Genomic DNA, 26,420 nt, shown 5'->3' on the forward strand with positions numbered 1-26,420 from the left:
ATATAATTAGAAAATCTTGAGATATAAAGAATATGTAGTAAAAAATAAAGTTTGCTTTGCACATTGTTCTCTCTCTGGGGCAATCAGTGCTAGCAAATACACTTCTAGGTACATTATATGTATAAACATGCATGTTGCTTGCATTTATTTGCTTCTACATAAGTCATTAAAGATTATGTAAATTGCCGACACAATGTACTGTATATAATTTAGTGATTTACACTGGCTCTGTTCCATTTCGGTACTTTTATTTCATTCACCTAGTTTTAAATATTTATTTATACATTTATTTATTTATTTATTATACATTTATTTATTTATTATACAAGTATTTATTTATACATTAATCTCAGACATTTATTCTTAGAGCTAAACTGTATTACACAGATATTTTGAGATTCTTTTAGTCATTCTTTTCCTCCTTAGGTTGTTTTTCATACTAAAAACACTGGTGAAGTGAGTTGTCATTTTTACATCCAGGCATACCATAGGACAGATTCGTAGACAAAGATGTAGTAAACCACAGGCTAAAGCATTAAAAAAGCTGAAGATATTTTAGTATTGTTCTTAAAGGTGGTGGAGAATTTTCAACTCTACTGGCTTCTGTTGGGCCTCAGGAAGAGGCCCCTTCACAAAGCATCATGTGTCATCATTATAACTGATTTTTGTGGCGAGCAATGTGATTCATCAAAATAGTACTTTACAATCTAACTGTTCAACTCCCAACTCTCTGATTTGTTTAATATTTAACATCATACAAATGTATGCTAGGTTTATTGGGAATATTTAGTCTGTGACTTTATTTTTCACTGTTAATGCAATTTTTAGTAAAAAAAAAGGACCTCATTTTAATATAGTCCAATTTATCCATTTCTGTACCTGGTTTCATGCGTTTCTTTTTAATATTGTAGGTAGATTCTTTGCACATGCACACACACACACACACACACACACACACACACACACACGTTTCCATGGTTCACCTAGAAAAATGCCCCTTGTGTCCAGTACCACTTTGAATCTTCTCTTCCTCCCTGGTTTTATTTTGTTTAGTTTCAAACAAACAAACAAGTCTACATCTGTAGTAGCTTAGGCTGGCCTAGAGCTTGCAATTCTCCCCAGAATTCTAAGAAGAGCATTTTCTGGCATGGAACCACGCTGTCCAGATTCCCCTCTATTTTAATAGCTTCACTTTCAGTATGGACTAGTAATTCCCCCCGAGCCTAATGCAGTCCATTTTTTTTGTACAAGTTTTTAACTTGCCTTAGACATTTTGTGGTGTCTCATAAGTAGATGACCCATAGTATTTTCTAAACATAAAACAAGTTTAAATTCTTCTCCTCACCTGAATTGAGACCAGTTCCATTACATATATCTGGTTAAGCTTCCGGATAAGATAAATTCTAAAGGGACCTAGCCACAATTGTGTTTATAAACAATGTCTATATTCTAATTTGATTTAGCATTTAGAACTATATGAGTTAGTACATGTAGCAGGTGGTTTTGAAATAAAATATACATTGAGTGAATATTTGATTATTTTCTGTATATGAGTTTTAGATAAAGAACATCTATCTTTTGGGCATGGATACTCAGGCACAGATTATGTAACACAAAAATTTAAACTGTAAACCTCATCTATCTATGGTTGGCAGCAAACATATTAGTGAAAATAATTTAGGACCAAAGAAATTTATAGTTGTAGTGTTTCCCATGGCAACATCCTTTCTTTTAAAACATTAGAAATGCTATAAGGGAAGCATATGACATTGCTAGTATTCACAGTCATCTAAAGATTTGATGTGTTAGTCATAAAACTTTATATAAAAAATTTCCAACCTCTGCTGTGAACAGTGCATTTTAAAATTTTGCATTTTAAATGTTAAAATAGTTATGTTTAATTTTTTTTGTTTTTGTGTCATGGAGTCACTGATCATGCGGGCTTAGCTTTAAATAGCATATTAAGTATCATGAGAGAAAGATGGTGATGGGATTATCCCCATAGGCAGAAGGAGGAGTGATATAAGCCCTTAATTTCTGAATGAAATCAGCAAGTGCAATTAAATGACTCTCTTGCTCATAATGCCACAATGCATGGGACAGCAGGGATTATAACAGCAATATTTGTATTTGAATCTACACATGAAAACCATTTTTTTCTGAATTCTCAGAAAAGAGCTTGCTTACAGATCTTTTAATGGTATGAGATTAAATATTAGTTTAGAGAAAGTCTTTATTCTCTTAAGCATATATCTTAGATCTGAAAGTTATCAGAAATTAACAATGCACTTCCAGGAGAAATCCAAAAGCTAAGCATCAGCAGAGTAGGTGAATTTATCACGTGTCCTCAATTCCTCAACTAGGAAGAAAATGCTTTGTGAGGGTGGAAAGTGGCAATTTAGCCATAATTATTTCTGAGAAGAATGTTTTCCTGGCTTGACACATAGTTTGGCTTTTTGTTTCATATTCTCTGTATTTAATTCCAGTAAAAGTTTTCATTGTATATACACTTAAGCAGATCCCTTTATTATCAAGGGAATAATTTTAACTCAAAGGCATTGAAAGAAATAACATTCAAGAAAAAAATACAGTGCTTTGAGCCCTCATGCTAAAGTTAAAATTGCCGTTTGTGCTTACTAACAGTCAAGTCATTGTTCAGAATGGCCCTTCACAGAAAAACAGGTCCACTTCCCACATGGAACTCAGAGCCTAGAAGACAATCTTGACAAGGTAAATGGGGCCCTGCAGTCAGAAACACATTTGCACATGCATTAAAAGATCAACGTACCTTTTAATTTACCCCATACTAAGAAATGGAAGGAACTTATGGTATCTTTTCATGCAATAAATGGTTGGTCCCAGCAACCAAACCAGCACATAAACTTTGTGCTTGGTTTCCTCTGGTGGTGTGATAAACTGCTTATAGACCACTGAATTGTGGAGAACTCCAAACTCATTTAGCCTCAGTATTCAAATTGAGTGGCAATCAGTCCAGCTTGTTAGACAATATTGCTAGAGGAACTACACAATGAGAGAGAAGGAAAATAACACCAGTGCATGTAGTCTCTGTACAAGGATTTAATCCATCTAATTTTCAGTTAAATCCATTTAATTTTCAGTTAAATCTTTATTCATGAATCATGTACTGGATACTCAAACCAGGAAGCTGTTGGTCTCTACTCTAAAAAACAAATCAATTGTATTAAGGATATTGTAGTAAGAAATTTAGATTGTTACCTAGAGATAATAAAGAGCCATTAGACATTCCTATAAGGATAATCAATTTGCAAAATGAGAAATTTCTCTGTGTTTCTGTGCTGGGATAGGTCATTTTAGCTATGTTGGTATCAGAGAGAAAGAAAGTAGAGGCAAAGAGAAGAGCCAGAATAGGTAAGAAAACAGCAACAAAGAATTGATATGTAAAATGCGAAAGCTGGTAAAACATATTTCTGTTAAATATCCAGTAAGTTCTCTGTCTGTTACACATGCTTTGTTTGTATGCCAAGTTGATATCTAACTGAGTGGGATGACAAATCTTTTCTAAAAGAACACTGAAAATTTGTAACTAAATAAAATTCTGTTAAGTGTAGAATTAGTTTTGAACTCAGTGCACTAGCAGGCAACATGGGAGAGGTTTTAAATTTTGTTTTCAGTCAATCTGTTGTCCATATAAATGTTGTATGTGTAGTAGAGTGTCAGAAAGATGGCTCTCTCGTCTTGATGGGTTCCTCCATAGCCTTGCATCTCAGGCTGTTTCCTTTATGCCACGTTTCAGTTCCAGTCTTGACTCCTGATCCATTTCTATGTCTTGATTCCTACCAGTTACAACCCAGATTTTGGGCACAAACTCTTCTTGTGAAAGCCTTCGGTTAAAGGCTTTACTAAATTCTTCGAATACAGTCTAGGCCAGGGAAGAGATCATTAAACTACTGTGCTAACTTTTTAATTGTTAGAGTTAGCAGCTTGTTTAGCTCCTTAATTTGCATTGTTGGGACCTGTCTTTCTTATGTATTATTGGCTGTTAGGAACCCTGGCAACAAAAGGATGGACAGAAAAGGAAAGAATAAAGTTCTTTTACAAGAAGACTGCCTCTGATTTGGAATATTATCTATGGTCTTGTGGAGGGACAGCATTGAAGTGGCTCTTGGAGTGAGGATGCAGACAGTAGTCAAAATGAGAAAGGAAGGCATTACAAAGGCAGTAAAGGAATGAGCAAAGGTTCAGAGGCAGAAGGATCAGAAGATACAAGAAGGGGATAGTAACACAGAGAAGGGCAAAAGCAATATCTATGGCTGAAGGAGAGGCAGACCACAGAAGGCATGGGATATTGTAGTAAGAAGTTTAGATTCTTACCTACAAACAATAAAGAACCATTGGACCTTTTTGAGCAAGAAGGAACCATTAATAAAGCAGTGTGTTTTCAGAAAGCTGACTGAGGAGAAATATGGAGACATAAAGGCATTGACAAGGAGTCTATTGCAGTAGAGAATGTCAGAAAAGATTTCATAGAAACAAGAACTTTATAATAATGGCAGCAGAGATTTTTAAAGAGTGGACTGTTTATGTAGTAAATTGCTTTGGTATAGCAGATGATCTAATAAAGACAGCAGAAGCAAAGAGAGACAAAATAAATTGACTTTGAGTCTTTGACTTTGGATGTCAGAGGCAACCATTAACATAAATGGAAACTGGTGTAAAGGAGGCTTCATGCTGTTAGTTTCCAATATATGTAGGGATATATTTCCATATATTAAGTGGAATACCAAACCAAAGGTGAAGTGTATACATATAAACATTGCTGAACATTTTTATAAGTCATAGAAGCACAAGGCAGTTTTTAACTGTTTAGATATAAATGAATATGTATAGTACTAGACAGAAAACGCAGTTGTAAAAAATATACATATCATGTATATTACACATGACACTACCCACATATATCACACATGTGGTTACTTGCAGACGATGAATATATAGGCTTTCTTTTAAATTGGGGGATAATAAACAAATACTCTTCAATTAACAAATACCATTGCCAAAGGACTGAAAATTAAAACATGTGAAATATCATGGGGTTATTTTAGAAACACATAAGTGAGCTCACTGATGGTTTTCTTTGCTGAACATTCAACCAATTATGGTAACAGTTAATTATTAAAAATATTACTAAGACTTTTTAATTCATATCCTGAAAAAAATTCAAATTTCTGTCTAAGCCTTAAGAAATTCTCATACAAGAGTTATTAACAAAAACCATTATGTTCTTCAAAACTTGAAAAAAGATCCATCATGTGACCCTGCTTCTACATTCTTGGGTATTTAGTCAAAGTATTCCAAGTCTTCACATCAGAGATACTTGACCATACATTAGTGTTCCCTAAAACACTGTTCACAGGAACAATTTAGGGAATCAATTAGGTGTTTATCAAAATAGAAATAGATAAAGGACATTATACATACATACATACATACATACATACATACATACACACATACATATGAACAAAGTCTTGTCATTGGCAGAAATATGAGTGAAACTGAAAATAACAGTATTTGATGATAAGTCCATTTCTGAAACATGTATTTTCTTCCACTTTTTTCATCATAGGCTTTATGCAGATACATAAAATCATATATACCTATGATATGAAAATAGAAACAAAACTGCCTAATAGAGCAAGGAGGACAAATGTAGTGGTGGTAAAGGATTAAGAGAGGTGAGGGGCTGTTTGTCCTCCACTTCCATCAGACCTGAGACTTCTGAACCATATAGGCAGGAGCATGTTGTCTTCTGAGAGGCTCCACCCAGCAGCTGATTTCGTCTGATACAGAAACCCACAACCAAAAATGGCGGATGGAGCTTGGGGACTTTTACAAAAAAATAGGAGAAATGATTGTGGTTCTTGAAAGGAAAAGAACTCCACAGAAAGACCAACTAAGTCAACTAATCTGGACCCTTGGGGCTCTCAGAGTCTGAACCACCAACTAAAGAACATACATGAGTTGGACCTAGGCTTCCCTGCTCATACGTAGCAGATGTGTAACTTGATCTTCATGTGGGTCCCAAACAACTGGAATGGGGCTTTCCCCGGTGCTCCACAAAGCTGTTGCCTGTATGTGGGATATGTTCTAGCTGGGCTTCCATGTCTGGTTTCAGTGGGAAAGGAAGCTCCTAGCCTTGCAGAAACTTAAAGTGCCAGGGTGGGAGATGATACAGGGGGCAGGGTATGGGGGAGCGACCCCACTGGCTCAGAGGAAAAGGGAAGGATTGTGGGAGGGAATGACTGGGTGAGGACAGTGAGTGGGATGTCAAATGAATAAGTAAAAATATAAAATTAAATTTAAAAGTAAGAAAGGGGAGGGTAGTGCTCAAAGTATATTATTCATATGTATGGTAACCCAGCGTGACGAAATGGTGCCACCTAACTTCTCATGGAGAAGTTTGTTTAGGTTGGGCCACAGTAACCAGTGGTCTTGATGTGTGTTTAATGACAGACTTCTTTGGTTGGTTTAGACTAAGGGGAATTCTGGGAGCTTTCTGGGAAATCCACTAGAGGGCTTTTATTATAAATCTCTTTCCTTGGAATACCCCTGACACATTCAGATTTTCTTTAATTTTTGATTTCTTGGAAAACCTAAATAGATCTGATTAATTACTACTTTCTACACAGGATTACCTATATTTTTTTCTCAACTGACTGACAATACATAGATACCCCAGATGCCTTCAATGACTAAATTTCTAATAACAAGGTAAAGGGAATTTTTCATGTTGAGAACAGCATTTTTACTTTTATTAGAAATCCACAGTGAGCTTCTATGAAGTCCCCCAGTGAATTCCTAATCACATTTCTTCAGAACTTTCTCTGTAGCCTTCCTCATTTGACAGACTGAGTCCCATTTAGAAAACTGGGCCTCCTCTGCAGAATACCCCACACATAGTTTAGCACTAAGTGTGGACTGTATTGTTCATCATAGCTAGAAGAGTCAAAACATTCTAGAGAACATGTCACATGCTATGTGCATGCAGTTTCCTATCTGGTCCTATTTGACCACATAGATACACAATGACAAACATTAGCTTTCTAATGAGTTGGCTGTATTCAGTTGTGTGTGTTTAACATGTTTTCAACACAGAGCACAACTCCACCTTCACCAGCCTCTCCTCTGGGACATGTTTAACTGAGCGTGGCTTTCATTCTTGCCTTTTCAATTTGTTTTCCAGCCAAAAATGAATTGATAATGATGGTGGATCTTATCATAGTTATCCTATGCTTTAATTTTTAATTCCCACTGCATTTATATAACTCCAAACTTTTAAGTATTATTAAGTCAGCAAAGCATGATCTGGCCTCCACTTACCTCAGGTCTTATGGTCACTCATATGGTCACTCTTTGTTCCACTACTTGAATACTAGACACTATGAAGATCTTTCTTATGCTTGAACTGCCATGCTTTTATCTGTACCCAAAATGTTCTACTATATTGCTATCTGGCTATTTTCATCTGTAATTCAGGAGTTAGTTTGGGTAGCCTTTGACTCCTTTGGCATATTACATAATCTCTTCTCTTTCAATATTTTCCACTTCCTCTTAGTTTTCTAAGTTTATGTTACAGATATTTTCCTTACATGACTATAATTTCCTTGGGAGCAAGATTTACCTCCTCTTTTTGCGAACCCTTATCTACCAGTGTCATATACACAGCAAATATTTAATAAGTATTTGTTGAAAGATTGAAGGACAAGATTACTGTATAACAAGACAGCCATATGTTAAATAGACTTAGTTGAATACATCTGACTGGCTAGCATACTGATGTGTACCTTTTGACAACTATGTGGTCCAAGAAGACCAGATAGGGAAGGGCATGCACATGGAAGAGTGGAATGTTTCAGTTCTGTGAAGTGTTCTCATTCTTCTGGCTAAGATGAGTCACACAAACAGCCACTTCTCCCCACTCCAGTCCATCCCCATTAAAAGCATTACTCAGCTCCTCCCTAGAATCAATGTCATCTTGCATTGCAAAATCATCAAATAGGTTGACTTTAGATTCATTTTTATTAGAATTTGTTTGAGGAAAGAGACTTGCTAATCTTTATCCTTCATAAAGAATTAGAGCTTCCCTGATACAAGTTTATCATGGTGAAATATTTTTCAAAAATACTGCAATTATAAAACTAAAAATTATAGTATATGAGAGTAAATAATGCCATATTCATTTAGATTTAATAAACACTTTAATCATATAAGTTACTCTAATTCTACAGTTAATGAGATTCAAGCACAAGAAGAAACAGCTGGAGTTCAAACAACTTGAACACTTTCTTTCCTTAAAAACCAATAGGCTATGTATAAACCTGTGGTTCTCAACCTTCTTGTGCTGACAACAATCATAAAATCATTTCATTGCTACTTCATAACTACAATTTTGCTACTAGTATAAATCATAATGTAAATATCTGATATGCGACCCCTGGAGAAGTCACAACCCTCGGGTTGAGAGCCATTGGTTTAGAGAAATAAATCAGACCTAAACAAAAAGATCCAGTATAAAAAAAAAAATATAACTGACTCAGCACATTGGTCCACAGGCTCTATAGAACCAGCTTTCAGTATGGAAATTCGTCCCTAGGATTTTCTTGGTTCAGGAAATCATCCTCATATATTATGTATGTTCTTTGGGTTACTGTCTGCATAGAGGTTTAATCAGCTCTCACTTTTTAGTTCCCTCCTTCATGTCATAAGACATTATTGCCCTACCTCAGCCTCAAAGAAGAGAATAGTTCAGCATGAAGTAAAAGAGTTGGAGGAGGCCTGGTGTCAAAATAAAGAGCAACAAATATGTTCTTGGTAAAATTACAGAGGTGGGGTCATCAGTTCCTTACAGCCTTTCAGTGTTTTTCAGAGCAGCTGGAGGTCATCCAGTGACTCAGAGCAGGAAGCTAGCAAAAGAATGGCAATATTTTCCTGAGGGCTTAAATTAGCCTTTGCTTAGGGAAATGATGAATAATTGCTGTAGCTGAGTTGTATAAATAGACACATATTATTTATATAGAGTGTATATTTTTAATAGAAGAATCTATGTTCCATTTGTTTGGCTTCAAAAGCAAACTGCCAGCGTGACTTTAAGGAATGGACGGGGCAGACTCCCACTCACACTGAATTCTAGTGTACCCGCACTTACTTCACACTGAAGTCTAATGTACCCGCACTTACTTCATGAGGAACCTCTAAGCATGTTCATTGCACTACTAAAAATCCATTACCATATTCAGTAAATTTTTTTTTACTTTGAATAGCCTACATGCATAGCTAATATTTCCTGAGTGGTCAGTTTGCACAAGGATTTAATTCAGATATGTGAACTGTCTCAATGAATCACCATAATATCTCAGAGAACAAGCCTTGTTTTTACTTGTGGTCTGTAGGTGAGAAAATCAAGGACCAGTGAGGGAAACCTTTCTAGCCAAAGTCGGAGAACTAGTGAAGGGCAGAGCTGGGGTTGAACTTACATGCTCTGCACCTGTGAAGGACGTGGAGATAAACCTGGTAGGACGGAGAGCAACATGCCACAAGCTCCTGCAACTTCTTGAAGAGTCCTGACCTAGTATACATAGTGTATGATCTGACGTTGTTCTCTGCACACAAGTGAGACCACACAACCCTCTCCCCACCTGCAGGCCAGAGCGATGGCAGTTTCCTCCGTCTTCACACAAATCTTCTCAGGGGATTGGACCCTCTCCTAAAGGCTCATGGGAAGGTGGGTCAGATTTAGCGAAACAACACATGTTGCACATCGATTTGCCTTTGGATACATAAACATACTCTAATTGACTAAAAAGCTATATATAAGCTTATTTTATAAACAACAAAGTCATGTCTGCATTCTGATGCAGGCCTCTGGATTCTGAATCTTGGGCATCTTCGTGGGTTCTGTCTCCACTTTCCCCCTACTTCCTGATGTTTCACAGTGACTTTTAGTTGATACTTCTCCCTACTACGTACAAGCTCTTTTAAACATATTTGGTCTCATTAAGTCCATGGATTTAATGAAGGTAATTCCATTAGTAAATGGCTGAACTACTATTCTAATGAGTTTGTCTGATTTTTAAGTTGATGGCAAATGACTCTTAATAATGTCCCCGAGAGAAGGTGAAATGCTTTTTGTTTCAACTACATACTTACTATTAGACATTAAATAGACTATAGAGAAACATAATTTAAAACATTAATTGTGAGTCCAGGCAGAAGCGGGCATGCTTACTTGGGAGGCAGAAGCAAGAGGATCTCTGTGAGTTTGAGGCCAGCCTGGTCTACAGAGCTAGTTTCAGGATAGCCAAAGCTGCACAAAGAAACCATGTATCAAAAAAAAAATAAGCATAGAAACAAAAATTTCAATTGTGTTAAACTAATTATTAAAGTTTTCTGAAGCATCTGAATACTATTTGAGTAATGTTGATATCAATGTTGTGAGATTACAATGAGGATTTAATCTCAGTGTTCACACAGGTCCTTGGGGCACACACAAGAATCCGTAGATATCTATGAACACTAAAAACTAACAAACAAAAAAACAAAAAATGAATTTTCTCTATGTTAAAATCAATGCAGTACTTACTGGCAACATTTATTACATTTTATTTATGTGTATGTTTCTGTGTGAGGCTGTGCATGGAGCCGGCAGAGGATGTGAGATCCCTTGTAGCTGGAGTTACATGTGGTTGTGAGGGATCTGATATGGGCGGTGCAAACTGAACTCAGGTCCTCTGTAAGAGCAGTAAGCTCCCCTAACTATTAAGCAATCTCCTTAGCCCTATAAAGATTCTCTTTAATTGTTTCTTATATTGAGTTTTATGAGAAAACGTACCATGCATATTTTAAATATTAGGAAGTGTTAATACGCTGCCTAAGTTATAATGAGTCTGTCAGTTAAAAAAATTCATGGACAATATTGTGGTGGTTGTTATCATTTACGGTACTCCCTACATAAATATACGTTCTTGATATGTGAGTTTGTACGTAGAGTTCTGGTTTCTTCAACCATCTCTATAAAACGCTATCACAGATTGTCAAAGCTGCTAGCAGGCAATGAAGATCAGAGAATTAAAAGTCTTTATAGGCAGAAAATGGAGTAAACTTTAGATAAAATTTGACATTTGTGTCTCAATATAAGTTTTTTATTACCTTTTGGCCCTTTGAAAAGTTTGATTTCCACAACAGTCTCCAATATGGGTCGTCTTCTGCGCACATACAGCCGCACAATAGAGCCCGCTTCCTTGAGAGCCTCCACTGCTTTACTGTGGGAAACCTCCGACACATCAACTTCATTCACCCGCAAGATACAATCGTTGACCCTGCAAGGGAGGAAAAGGCAAGGTTCAGCAGCGGTGAGGAGCTTCAAGAGAGGAATTCATTATAACTGTCCACATTAACAAGGGGGCAAGACAGTGAGAGATTTGAAAATGTTGAAATTTGGAAGGTTCCTTATTTATAGTATGAGAAATTGTGTCACGCTCATACACCTTGACTGCCCAACACTCCACACACTTATCACAAGGCTAGCCAGTTTCCATTTTAGACTCTACTGTGGAAGTGCAATTAGGATTGTGTGGCATACAGCATAGTTAGAAGGACATGCATTTTAAGATAGCTGTCAATGATATCATTATTTTTACTATCTTATTTTGTTGGACTGGAAGTTATGATCTAAAGGCTTCTCAGAACTTACTATGGCAAACTATATAGACACAACAGATATAATTTTAACACTTTACTTTGCAAAATTCTTAACTCGCTAGATATAAAAGTGTTATGCAATAATTGTAGAAACTCTCAAAAATATAACTATGTAGGAAGAAGAAAAATCATGTAAAACAGTTATCTTAATGTGTTAAGCTTGTTGGCAAATTATCTTTAATTATCTTTGCCAGGAATTAATTTTCACTCTGCCCATTTATTTTAATATTACCCATTTCAGCTTATCTGTTGCTCCAAGTCAAAATCAGGAACAATTCTTGTCTGACCCTTTCTTCTCTCTATCAGTATATATTCAGATAAATCTGCAGAGAACATCCAGTTTTCAGCTTCTCTGCTTCCTCCTGGTAGAAGTCAATGCCCTCTAGTCCCTAGATGACTTTCACAACCTTGTGCTTAATATTCTTCTGTCCTCTTTGTTATCTTTGAATCCCTTCTCCTTAAAGTCACCAGAAGAAATGAGTATGATTAAAACCTTGTCCAACTTCTATTCCCTGCTTTCCCTTCCAGTGTCCAGTTTTGTCTAAGAGATACATTATTTAGTAAGTATTTGTTGAAAATAAAAAAAACAGTTAAAATTCAGTTGTTGGATTTTCTTCCTCTATGTTCAAAATTATGGGTAATTTTCTCAACCTCGCTAAGCCTCCACATTCATTAATAACAATAAATATCTACGGTGAAGGATTTAGGGAAGAACAAACTAGACAACATTCATATAAGCTCTTCCATAGATCCAAGTATATAATAAACTTCTAATAGATGTGTTGTTAGTGTTGTATGTATTAATGTGTGGCATTCCTAACAATGAATTTTTAATAGCTTTATGGAGTAACAATCATGTCCATTGTGGAAATGAGTATAATTTGTAATAATATAAGTAGTTAGGCCCTTTTATTAGAGTTACTGGTAGGTTGGGCAGAGATTGGATTTGTTCTCAAATTTATCAATTATTTATCAGTCTGTCTACTGTCTATCTACAATCTGTCTTCATCTTCATCATCATTATCACCACCATTAATCTACCTACCAGTTTTCTTTTTATATTTATATTTATTTTATAGTACTTTATGGATAAGCCTTCACCTTCATAAATGCTCGGCAAGTACTCTAGTACCTAGATAAATCTGGATCCCTCAAACATATTAATATTTGAATTAAGTAATAATAATGAATTAATATATAAATATATAGTGGTGTGCTAATTCATGTATTCTATGCCTACTATGTCAACATATAAATCTCTCATGGATATACTATATAAATGTATAAATGCATGGGAATATTTTTTAAGTGTAGTTTTCCATAATTCTTTATATTTCTGTTTAAGAGGCTATTATTACAAAATCCTTGCCTATATAAGAACACACAGCAGCCTCAAATTCCTGAAATTGAAGGTTTCACTAAGAAACAGTGATGTTATTTTATCAGAACAGATGGAATGGCTTTAATAGGCTTACACATACATTTCCTCTCTAACAACAACAACAACAAAAATGCAGAAAGCTACCAATTAAAATAGTTTTGAGAATGTAGGCATTTATCAGGGATGCCAACCTCCATAGAGCAGCTGGTCCTTTGAGAGTGGGTAATTTTGCCATCTCATGATTATAAAAAAGCATAGTTTGTCATCACCCCATGTTCAGAATACTAATCACAGTGTGACCACTACTTTTCATAGACGTGAGCAGTAGAAAAAATTAGAGGCTACATCTATTCAGACTCTACTAATTATTTCCTTTTGTGTACAGTGGCATCTTTGTCAGTTACAAGTATAAACACAGCCTAACTCACATGTGGTTCCTGATTACATAGGTGAAGTAGGTAGCTTTAACATATTACATAGAATTCAAGACTGACAAAGAAGGTCTGGGTTTGAATCCCCCTATATACAAAGACACCCCATTTCTTTGGGAAAAAGAGGAAGCATAGCCATGATTGGGTAGAGGAGTCAGTAGACAGTCAATGAGTTTAGATATGTGTAACTCTAGAGGTCTTAAAGTTACTGAAAAGTGATTTGTTTAAAAGTGAACATAGTAGAAATTTAAAATTTTCATTAGGGTATGCCAGAGCCAAAGTTAAATTTTAATTTTTAATTTCTGTGCCTAAAAGATCCATAGAACAAAGATGCCTCTAACTTAATAGGCCCCTTACCCAAGGACAGACACTTTCTAGAATTTTTTTTTCTTTTTCTGGACGCTATTGTTTATGGATGACAATAAGACCCATATTTTTACTCCCCTGAAGAAGTTGTTTGACATAACTGCACCAGATGTGTTGGACCACAAGCAGGTGGTATGTAAAAAGGTATCTTTTACTTGACAGATGTAGTTGTCGTCTTGGATACTTACTGCTTAATAAGTTCAACCTTTCTAGCTTTCTGAAGTTTGGCTGACTGGTTCAACTCAACTCAACTCTATTCAATGCTTGAGGCTCAAACTCCTCTCCAAGCTGACTGATACAATCTGGTTTCTCTCAGATTCTGACTGAATTGCTTTGCTTAGAAAGACTGCCTCTAAACTCTACAAACTGAATGGCTCTGTATTCAACTGCTCTGCTCTGAGCTCAACTGCACTCAAGAGAACTGCACAGAACCAAACTCTCTGAACTTAAATGAACTAAACTAAAATGGACTGCCTTTCTGTCCTTCACTAGTCTTTAAGTAGCCTCTCTTTCCTGTCTGTTCTCATGAGAGTTGGGCATGTCTTTTCTCTGACTCATTCTGCCAAATCTTTCTTTGATTGGTCACTTTTCCTGCCCCTCAATTAGATGTCATTATCAGGGATTTAAGGTGTATATTAAAGGGCATGTTTATATTCTGCCCAAATTTAATCTAGTCTGTTTGCATTCCGGCTGGATAACATAGACCTTGAGGTCTTTAGCTGTGATTCCTTTCCTGAGCAGCCATATCCCTGGATTAAAATTCCTCTACAGTAGGAAGTACATAGTCAGGAAATGCATTAGCAAGAAATAGGTGGGCAGAAAATATGTCAGGATATATGTTTCCCCTGATTGGACTTGGTGGGAAACAATTAGCCTTAATCGGTCTTTTTAAACCTTAGCAAAAGTTGGCTTGATGCCATTTTCTGGGAACCAAAAAATGGTCCTGGCCACAGTTCACCATCCTGGCCAGTATTTAATTAAAGCTTGCTTCAAATTTGGCTCAAAATTGTGGTAGTGGTCTCATTCATGTGTGGTGATATTAACAGACATCAACTGTGTGCTCTATTAGTGTGGTCTTGTCACTCAATTTTCTCACTTCAGTTCAGATCTCCATTTTATAAATAGAGGGATATCAGTGGTAAGGTCACTCACTCTTGGTGAGGTCAGAGACATGATTTCCAATTGGTTTTACTTTTCTCTATGCTAATACAAAGAATTTAGAGTTGTATGCATTACATTAAAATAAAAAACAATGATGAAATTCTTAAAAAATTGAAATTACTAAAGAGAGAGTATGTCGAGCCAGAGAACTAGGGCATTCAACCCCAACTTCACACCCATCCCAGTTACTTGAAATAGAATCTGGCCAGAGGGCCACAGCTATTTAAAATTAATTTGTTTACTCTAACTGAAGATAACCTTTGTGAATAAAGTTACCCCTTCATTTTAAGGCACATAAATGTATCATTAGCTTGCAGCTGAAGTAATGCATCATCCTAGCATAAAGTCCATCCTCTCTCATAACTCTGAGCCATTGTGTAAGGAAGACATTTGCATTACAGACTTTCTCATCACTGTACTGCTGGAACTGACTGCTTCACTCAGTATTTGCTGTTTCAGATATGAGTCTGTAGTTTTGCCTGGAGCAATTTCATCTTGTGGAACAGAATTGGCCACCCAGTTTTTTAAAAAATGATTTTAATAGTTCCCTGGAATTTCCTTTTGCAATTCTGATATATTTCCTCCAACTGAATATATTAGAAACAAAAATTTATATAATCATTAACATCTGTCCACAGAAACACATGTAATCGTTGTATTTATCTCACATGATGAGAAATCACTCAAAATTAATATTTAAGAAATTACTGGTTCTATTTTGAGAATATATTTTAAAATAACATGTAAAATATAGTTTTTCCTCCCATAAGAGTCAACATATGCTTTACTTTTAAAATAAGATTTCTTATGTGACTATAAATATTAAGGATATCATTTTATATAATATGTTTTATGAATCATAATACACATTAAAAATTACAAATATTGCTGTTTAGTATGCAAAGAAATACTAGAAAGAAAGAGCAATGCTAACCTGTGGTTCTTATTTTTCCTGAGTAAGAGATTATGGATATTTTCAAACATATCTTTTATGTTCTTTCCATAACTTATATGATAGTCATATAATGTTTAAGATAAACTATAAACAAGTTCTGTGCACCTTTTCCATATATATCTGAGGTCTCCTCTGAACTCTAAAACTCAGGAGCTGTTTTTTTAAGGAACTCATTCAACATCTCAAAGCTGATATATCTACACCTAAAAATGGAGATATTAAGTCTGTTGCATGGATAAAACTATATAATGCAATAGGAATAATTAACATAGTGCATAATAAGAGGAAACTCATTTTGTAGACCAGGCTGGCCTCAAACTCACAGAGATCCACCTGTCTGACTCCAGAGTGCTGGAATTAAAAGTATGTCCTACTATATTGGCCTGCTTTTAACTTTCATTTCAATGTTACAATATCTTTTGAGAAGCCACCTTTGGCCCATTTGGTTTTGTTCAGTGTTTCTCTGTTAAGTTACCCCTACAAAATACGAATAGACTTACCAAACTTAACAAATAAAAATAAAAGGCACTTAGCTAAATTTGAAATTTCACATAAATGAACATAGTTTTCGATAAAAAAAATAACTTTTTAAAAGCATTAGACTTTTCTGTACAGTTTGAGACACGCAGTAAAATTATGTGTGTTCATTTGATCTTAAAATTTAACCAAGATATTGGTTATAAACATACATTAGACTAAACTATGGTCTTTGGTTGATTAAACAGCATGTCTCTTACATAGTTGGAAATATCCTATATATTGTGTATTTTAATCAGTACAGGAACACTGGAAGTTATATACGGTTGTCTCCTTTTAATAATAGCTTAAGTAACTAAAGCTTAAAGATGTAATAGTGAGCCAGCAGCTGGCTGAAATAGATGTAGAGACCTACAGTTAGACATTAGACGGAGCTTGGGAAGTCTTGTGGAAGAGTTGGGGGAACGATTGAGGAGCCTGGAGGGGACAGGGGCTTCACAAGAAGACCAACAGAGTCAACTAATCTCGAAACTGGGGGCTCTCAGAGACTGAACAACCAACCAACCAAAGAGCAAGTACTGGCTGAGTCTAAGTCCCCTGGACATGTGTAGCAGATGTACAGGTTGGTCTTTATGCAGGTCCTCCAACAACTAAAGCAGGGGCTTACCTGGACTCTGTTACCTGCCTGTGGATACTGTTTCCCTAGCTGTGCTGCCTTGTTTGGCCTTGTTGGTAGAGGATGGATTTAGTCCTTCAGTGACTTGAGGTACCATGGTGAGTTGGTCCTCAGAGGGGGCCCTGCCCTTTCTCAGAGTAGAAAGGGTATGTGAGAATGAAGGGAGGGGCTGGGGACTAGAAGGAGTGGGTGATGAAAAAGGGATATAATGTGAATAAATAAATTAATTAATGGAGAAAAAAGATGTAAGTTACATGTATGTACTCTCAAAGTTTATGTAACACACCATCCATACATTTGTGGTTTATTAAAAATAATTATATGAGCAGGGTGTGACGGCACACATCTTTAATTCCAACATTCAGGAGCCAGAGGGAAGTGGATCTCTATGAGTTTGCAGCCAGCCTGCTCTACCTAGCCAGGTCTACACTAGCTAAGGCTACATTATTAGACACTATCTCAAAACAAGTTAATGACATATTTAAGACCTAATCCCAGGTGAACATCAGTGGAGTCAAGGATCACACTGAAAAGCATTAACATTGAGCCTAGTAACAAAACAGAGATCAATACGAATCCAAGTCACTTGGAGAATTTAGTAGGCTCAAAGTTGTTGGGATCTACTGGAGGTCTTTATTTGGGTAGATAAAAGAATCTAAGAGATGGAACCTACAACCTTGGATATAAATGTGCACCATAATATGAATTATATTCCCTGCCTCCTGGAGTTTCTTAGAAAGTAGGTCTAGAACAAGAGAAGATTCAAATCCTCAAATTCTTAATGAACTTGGCTGTCCTGTCCATTTTGAAGGTGCAATCTGCTTTGCTCATGCCAATTCCAAAATGAATAGAAGTTCTCAATCTAACGAAGACTAAACAATTATGATAAAATCCTTGAGTTCAGACTATGCAACTGTTCAGCTCGTTTTGTAACTTCTCACTATTTGGAACAAATCTCAAAGGGAACCTGGACCAGGAGACCACAGTGACAAACTGTGAGAAGCTTTGCAGATACAAACCACCTTGCAGCATGTCCTTTTCACTCCTTTCCTTCAGCATTAGCCAGTTAAGCATTCACCAAGAGTCACTTTGCTCTCCATCTTATACATAGGGCTCTGCTCTCCATCTTATACATAAGGCTCTGCTCTCCATCTTATACATAGGGCTCTGCTCTCCGTCTTATACATAGGGCTCTGCTCTCCATCTTATACATAGAGCTCTGCTCTCCGCTCTAACTCTGGGTGAAGGTAACTGCATTTATTATGCATAGACACCATCTTCTAGTGTGCATGTACTGTTTCTTCTCTCCATTTGCCACTTCATTTCCCTTATATAAAATGCTTTCAGGAGTCTCTGCAGCTGTCATCTGGGAAACATCACAGCTTTCCGCAACAGGGGAAGAAATTGCTATTTCAGCACCAGTGATTGGTCTTTTGGCTCATTCCTGGAGAAGCAGAGCTGCCAGTAACAAATCTCAAGCCAGGCAGCTTAATGAGTATAACAAAGAGAAATGGGCACTGAGTGGGAATTTCAAAGAGAGAGAACCACAGGATTGGACACTGCTGATTCTGCCTACTATCTATTCTATCCATGGACAGGAGGACCGTACATCAACTGTCATGAGATGGGCTACTGTTCTTTCCATGTGGATTCAGCTATGCCACAACTTCCTACCTGGCTTTTGTGGTGCCAGGCTAACAAGCTGTTCTGTACTCCACTCTGAGACAAAGGTAGGTACCTTTCCCATGTCAAACTTGACAATGTTTCTAGTCACCCCACCTCCCAGTTCCTCAAGACTTACTTAACTCATGTAAAATAAAGACTGATTTATTTTTATTTGATTATATTGATTTGTCTGACAAACAGCTTTTATTTAAGAAGTAAACATCATTTACAAAATCTAAATTTGAACTCATTCCTCTTTACTGTTCTCTAAGCATGCCACTATATCTTATTTCATATTTCTTTCTCGATTCCAAATATTTAGATAAATCTGGCTTCATTCAAAGGCAAGATGGCCTCAGGAAATGTTTCAAAATCACTAAAATTCTTGTTGGTCACACTGGGTAGAGTAAAAATAAAGTCATGGTGGGTTTTCACCAAGAGCTCTAAGATGGCTGGGTACTCTACAAGACCTACCACATCATAAACTAATCACACTTTAGGAAATATGTCTTCAAACATTAGATTTACTCCTTCATTTCTCTCAACTCAAATATTTTTTGATTCTAGATGTGGATGTTGCACCAGACATAGGGGATTCATAATTGCACACCTTTTCATTAACATTCACTTTTGCTTTATGATAAATGTGATAAATGTTTTGGTGAGAAGTGGAGATACACAAGAAACAAAGTAATGTGGGAATAACATTAGGTTTATAAATCATACATGAATTCTAATCCTGGAGTTTCCACTTTCCAGTTAGGCTATATTCTGTCTTCACATTGATTTCAATGATTTTAAAATTCTGTTCTACCTCTGATGTTTTATGAATCAAAACTTAAGATCATCTGAATTTTTCTATACTGGAAGGCAACAGTACACCTCAAATGACAAATTCAGTATTTCACTTTTCATCTTTACCAAGGTAAATTATTCTAACACCAGAGATACATTTCATGGGAAAAGTGGGTGTCTCCTTTTTTTCTTTGACATACATCTAATCTGTAACACACACACACACACACACACACACACACACAGAGAGAGAGAGAGAGAGAGAGAGAGAGAGAGAGGAAGAAATCCTCTGCACTACGTATTCCTTTTCTAAACTACTGTCAGAATCATGTTTTTGAGATTAAACCTGATTATTTTACCCTATATTTAATAGTCTTTGATTGTTTCCAACTGCCTATGGGAGACATTCAGCATTTAACACTTTTAAGTGAAGCTCTATTTGCAAATTAAAGCTTGCTCAGGAGCCACCCAACATACATTTACAATTGCTTATAAGTTACAGAAAATGCACGGCTTCAACGATTTCTGTATCAGAGAAGAAAGGGGATAAGAACAAGACTTGCTGGAAGCTCTTATCTGTTGCTCTCAGAGAGTTCTGAGAGAACCAGGGTCAGCATGCCGCAAACAAGTCAGCAGAGCCCATGGCAAACAGAAGAGAATGTGCCCAATGCCCTTTCCTCTCGAGACTTAGTGTCCCAGCTGAAAAGCATCTTTTTCTAATCCACAGAAAGGTTTTCTATAGTCTATTGGCAGCAAAGCTCTTAGGGATGGATCTGTGGAATGAAGACTGAATCTGCCAGTCTGTTTTCTGAAGGTTTTTAAGCAAACAAGTCTTTCAACAATGTGATTGTTTTGTTTTGTTTTGTTTTGTTTTTTACCTCTCCAGTCTAGTCTCTTGTTATATGTTAGTTTTCTCAAATATCACATACATTCGTGGTATAAACATTCCTTGGCTAGCTAGTCTACCCCTAGTTTTCAATAGTCTGTTAAGTACTGCACTGTCTTTTCAACACTGATGCCCACTGAAGGTGCTTTATAGTTTAACAATAGAATTAGAAAATCAAGCTATTAAAATTTAATGTAAATGTTGCAGCACCGTGAGAACTCATTGAGAAAAAAAAAACTGTTCTAAGAAGATTGAAAAAAACCTCTTGGAGCATGTAAGGTAACAGAGATTGAGGGTCATGAGGTGAGCAGAGGTGGAACACAGCTCCTGGAGTAGTTTAGCAGCTGATAAGATGGGCCACAGAATCAGGTCTGGAAGGCCTGCAAGGCTTGATAAGAATTTGGACTTGAACCCAAATGGTGACTGAAGTGATGGCTATGCTTATGGCTAGATTATTGTTTTCTAAGAGCCCCCTTTGTTACCCACATCCACATCTTTTATGAGGAGAGGGAGTAGGTATTTAGGGAGGGTTGAAGAAAGCATAGACTATCCTCAGAGCAAAAGGTGACCCCTCCCACTCCCTGTGGACCTCTGGCATTGACAGGGTAGGAAGAAGGGGCAGAGAATGGTGCTTATTAAGATCTAATGTATATGTGATTTGATTACAGGTGGGAGGTGAGGAAAGGGAATATGATTTTTTTTTTTACAATTTCTATTTATACATTGTGAGTCACTCAGAGGAAAATGTATCTTGTTTACTTTTGAATATTTAGCACCCCCAGTGGTGCCTCGAACAGAGTCAGCACAGATTATAGGCTTGAAAATTGCATAAATTTAGGAGTATGGTAGCTAGTCAATGACACCTTTGCTACGGATATACACACTCAAGTTGTGCCAAAAGGATGCTCTCTTCTCTTATCATCACATCTTCTCTGGTGTAAAACGAATGAGCTCCAGTTTACTCCCCACGAAGATACACAGTATTATTCACCATCATATTTGTATTCAAGGCAAATCACCAGTGAGAAGACAAGGTCTCAACAAAGCGAAGAACCTCTAGCAATGAAATCTCAGGTATCATTGCAGACTTTCAACTAACAAGTACTGAGCATCTACCACATAGTGCATGGTACATAGACATTGAGAAAACAGTGTTGGGCATAAGAATACTGGCCACTGACTCACAGAATACGGAGGAGATACACATAAGGTCATATCATGGTAAGGGGAGGGAGGAGACTATATTTTCTTGCACATAAAATCAATTAAAGCTTAAAATGTCTTTTTATCATTAGAAGTTACATATTATTTTCAGAGTTTTTTCTTATTTGCTGATTATTTTAATCCTTGACACTCTATTTTCATAAAAATAACAGATTAGAATAAGTAAGAATTCAAGGATGCCATGCAGAAGACTGCTTACAAACATGCCCCTTTTTCTGATGTTCATTTTTAACTAGGAATATAGGAGATGTTCACTAATACACACTGACTTTGGAAGAATACAAATCTCATAAGCCAAAAACTTTGCCCTTATAAATACAAATACATATTGGATGGTAAGAAATTTCAGTGGTCTCTGAGATAGTTAGAATATTTATGAGAAATTTTAAATCATCTTTAAGAATTCTTAAAACCACCGGCTAAGTGCTATGGTGAGTGAATTAATTGGTTGTTATAGGAACATATTCGTGCTTTGTACTATTCAAGAACACATGTAATACTTGTATACTTATTTTGTTGCATATATCATGTTCCCAAGTCCCTCACTCAAATGCTGATTTTATGAGAAAAGAAGCCTTGAATCCAATTTTCATAGCTCCTCAGATAACAAGGTACTGTTTTCCACCCACTTTCTCTTACCCTGTTCTTTACTTTACTGTTCATATCCACCAGTTGCATTAATCTCCAGCATTTACCCAGGGCTTTCTTTCCATCTTCAGTACCTTTACTCTCCCCGAAGACACCAACACTTCTGCATGTTTTCCCTAGAATCATCTACATGAACCAGGGGTCCTACTTTCATATTTAAAACATATGGTGTGACCATTAGTCTTTACTATCAGTTGGAATGGAGTTAGAACCACCTAGGGGATTGAGACATAGGGAATCAATCAAGAGGACAAGAGACTCTACAAGTTATATTCAAGGACTAACAGCTTGAATGGTTTAAGAGGGGGGCAAAAAGACAAAGCAGCTGAGTGCACACATTCCTTTTTCCTTCATTCCTGGATCAGTATGATATGAGTCCTCCTCAGCTAGGCCTTCCTGACTCTGATGGATGGAAACCTCTGAAAGAATGAGCCAAAATATATTCTTCCATCCTTACGTTTTTGTGTCAAGAATTTGGTCACATCAACATAAACCTAATGCAGACAGTGTTAACCATCCCTAACTCAATCCCTTTATGCAAAATAGCTACCTGGCAGTCATCATGTGCTACTCTCCCTGTTGGCTGTAGAGAATGTATGGCTTGTTTATTCCCCTTACATTAAATACGTTAGACACAAAAAGTACATTTTGTCCTTAACATTTATCCACAGAATTATCTGTTTTATTAACAGTCACATATTATTTAACATGATTTGGCACTACTCAACATCAAATAACTAATGAAATGTTACCTGATAATTATATAGGGAAAATCATATAATAATCATATAAATATATAATATATAATATATAATATATATATATATATATATATATATATATATTATACTTGATTGTTTTCTATATTACAGATAAAATTGTAATCTTTTTAGAAAAGGAACACTATCTTATTAGTTATTTCACCCATAGTATATTAGGCTAATTCTATAGTACTTGCTCAATGAAAAGTCAAGTAACAGAATTATTGAATGATAGCATGAATGAATTAACAGTTGAAAAATATTGTATTAGACTTGACTGCAAAGAAGTCTGCATTGTTTTGATACCCAAATTTCAATTCTGATAGCTGTGGCTCAAAGACTTTCTTAACTTCAAACCTATAATTACTAGAATTATTTGATTCTGGCAAAGGTTGTGAGCAATTCCCTATACAGCAGATAATGTTAAATTGCCTGAAGCTACTAATTTTCAAGGGAGCATGATTAGCAAGGCTGTTTTCTGACCTTTCCTGAGCTTTACAAATCAGCTATTATTGTTTATGTGATTTTATAATTTCCAAACTTCCCACTTCTCCCTAAGCTCAATCATATTTCATAAGAAATTCAAATTAATTTTGTGATGAAAACTCATGACACACTTTGAAATTACTGGTGACATTTTCATAAAAGCAAGCTGGATCTCTCCTTCTAAATATCTGCTTTGTCTCTTACATTATCCTTCAGCTACAGACAAAAATCCAGAGGGGTCATGAGAATAATGCATGAAGAACACCCTTGGTCACAAAGATCATCTTACTTTTCAGGTATCCAGGTCATTGAAATTCATAATTTTCTCTTCTGAAGTACAAAGCAACTCACTGTTGTCAGTAACTTAGACTTTTTTTTGCATGACCTTGTAACTATCCATCAAACCTCATTTTTGAGCATAAAAGAACAGGGGATTCTATAATGAGAAATTTTGTGGAATTACTTAGTAAAAGAGTCTGCATGTTTAAGGGCAGTACTGTAGAGAAGCTTCCAGAAGATAAAAGAAATCTACAATTAAAGTGATAGATTTTTCTAGGACCCCTTGTGACCCAAATGGTGGTTACTGATACTGACTTCTGACTACTTAGCAGTTTTCCAGTCATCAAACATGCCAAACACATCTTCTCTTGCATGCATAAAATCTAAAGATATACTAGTTAGATAAAGTTTCATTTTTAAATAGAAAAGTTGGGTAGATGTGGTTGTATTTGTCTCATTGAAAGCAAATATCTCAACTGTACTTATGTTTTCATTGTTTTAGAATTACAGGCATATGATTTAATATATTGAAGTAATTTTATCAACTGTATATTACTAATAATCAGAATATTTAGACTTAAAGAAAAGTTTAAATATTTAAAGTAATCAGAGAATCTAGGAAAACATAGCATTTTATTTATATGTGTAGTTGCCATAACTCCCTGGGCATAGAGCATAAGGTCCACAAAATAGAACAGGCTAGAACACTGAGAAAATGTAGAAGAGAAACATAAGTTCAAGGAGGAAAAAAAAAGAACAACTAGATATTTTCAATCTGATTTCAAAGTGAAAGTACTGCCCTACAGCCTCAGTAGATAGATTCCACTGGAGGTATATGAAATAGTGATGTAATAGACCAAGTGGGGTTTCACAATTTACAGAAGGCCAGAAATTGAAATCCCACGCTAATATTTAATTTATTATTTAAATGGTGCCATTTTGAAACATGCAAAATGGACCATATTTGGAGATTTTTGTTTATTTGTTTTTATTTTTGTTTTTAGAGGTGAAGAGCAATAGGCTTGGGGAGATTAAAGAGAAGATGTAGAAAGCAGAGATCAGGAGAAGAGTAATATAATATGGACCAAGAAGAGAGATTAAACAGATTATACCTGCTTTGGCTAAATCTACTGTACTCGTGATATTATGAGAAATGTATTCTATGTTATCCTTGGTTGGCACATTGTGAAAGGTTCAGATTAGAAATTGGCAAAGGGAAAAAAAGTCTACAGAGACTATATGCAAACCATTTTTCTGATAAGCTTAGCTCATGAGGCTATGGGACAGTGATTAAGCAAAGATGTAAACTAATGGTATCTTCTCTGAAACTAAGTTACAAAACATTCGAATATCCACAGGATGGCTGAAGAAAGGCTAGTTTTGGAGATGTAGGGAATAATAGAATTAAGTGATCAAATGAGATCTTTAAGATGAGAAGAATTGACAGACTTGGGATACCAGAGAGGGGTTTTGATTCACCTTAATAGGAATGAGTGGAGGAAACACAATAAAGCATGTTTGCAAGTCATGAGATCTTTGCATCTCTGTGAAGACACCAAGAAAAACATCTCCATCAGATAGTTTCAGTATTTTGGTTTGTTTGTTTATGTTAATTAATTATTTATTTATATATCAACTGTTATCTCCCCTCCTGGTTCCCCCTCCATGAATCCTCCACCCCCTCCCACCTCCCCTTTGCCTCTAAGAGGGTACTCCTCCAACCCACCCACCCACCCACTCCCACCTTACCTTTCTAGCAGCCCCCTTCTCTCAGGCATAAAGCCTCCATGAGACCAAGTGCAAAACTATGGGCTAGATTTTTTTCCAAAAATGATGGAGGAAAGGAAGGTCTTAGAGATAGCCTAGTAATGAAATTTTTACTTTTAAAGATAGGATGGAAAAAAATAGAGATAGGACTGGATGAGAAGTGATAGGCCTCAAATTCTGTGATTTTTCTTGAAAATTATTTCAATACTGTTAACTAACAGTTTCTTTTTAACTTTATTAAAGGGAAATATAGAAATATATAATTTAGTGGAAAGATTAATCATCAAATCATTGCTCATCAAGAACAAACATATAGAGGTTTCCTTTTATATCTAGGTAATAACTGTAGTTTGGGGGTCGGCTGGCATTGTGCACACTTTTCTTTGAAAAGCGGGAGAAGAATAATCATACATTGAAAAGTGTGAATGAAGAAAAATGGGGTGATTGCAAGCTTCCTACTGGTCAGGTGAACTAATAATCTGAAAATTTAGTACTAAATCCATCCAAGTATTCACTGAAATATGAATTACTCAAAATGGAAGCCTCTGCTCAAACTACGTCCAGGATGTAGTCCCTGTTGTTCAAGGTGTCAAGGTGAGTGGCTCAGGACAGCCCACACCAGGCCAAAGAGTTATACGTGAGGTGGGGCAAAGGTGATGACAAGAAGTGGAACGAGAGAGAGAGAGAGAGAGAGAGAGAGAGAGAGAGAGAGAGAGAGGGAGT

The 26,420-nt window shown here is 36.2% G+C and overlaps 1 protein-coding gene across 4 annotated transcripts in view; it reads right to left on the minus strand.

Moving 5' to 3' along the window:
- Nucleotides 1–26,420, minus strand: part of Dlg2 (discs large MAGUK scaffold protein 2) — a 1,293,772-nt gene that overhangs the window by 494,591 nt on the left and 772,761 nt on the right. For all 4 annotated transcript variants that reach the window (XM_028770581.1, XM_028770580.1, XM_028770579.1 and 1 more), the window contains one exon: nt 11,188–11,357. In XM_028770581.1, the coding sequence (XP_028626414.1) occupies nt 11,188–11,357 (170 nt within the window). The remainder of the gene's footprint in view (nt 1–11,187; nt 11,358–26,420) is intronic.

The sequence above is a fragment of the Grammomys surdaster genome, unplaced genomic scaffold, assembly GCF_004785775.1.
Source record: "Grammomys surdaster isolate TR1022 unplaced genomic scaffold, NIH_TR_1.0 203, whole genome shotgun sequence".
NCBI lineage: Eukaryota > Metazoa > Chordata > Mammalia > Rodentia > Muridae > Grammomys > Grammomys surdaster.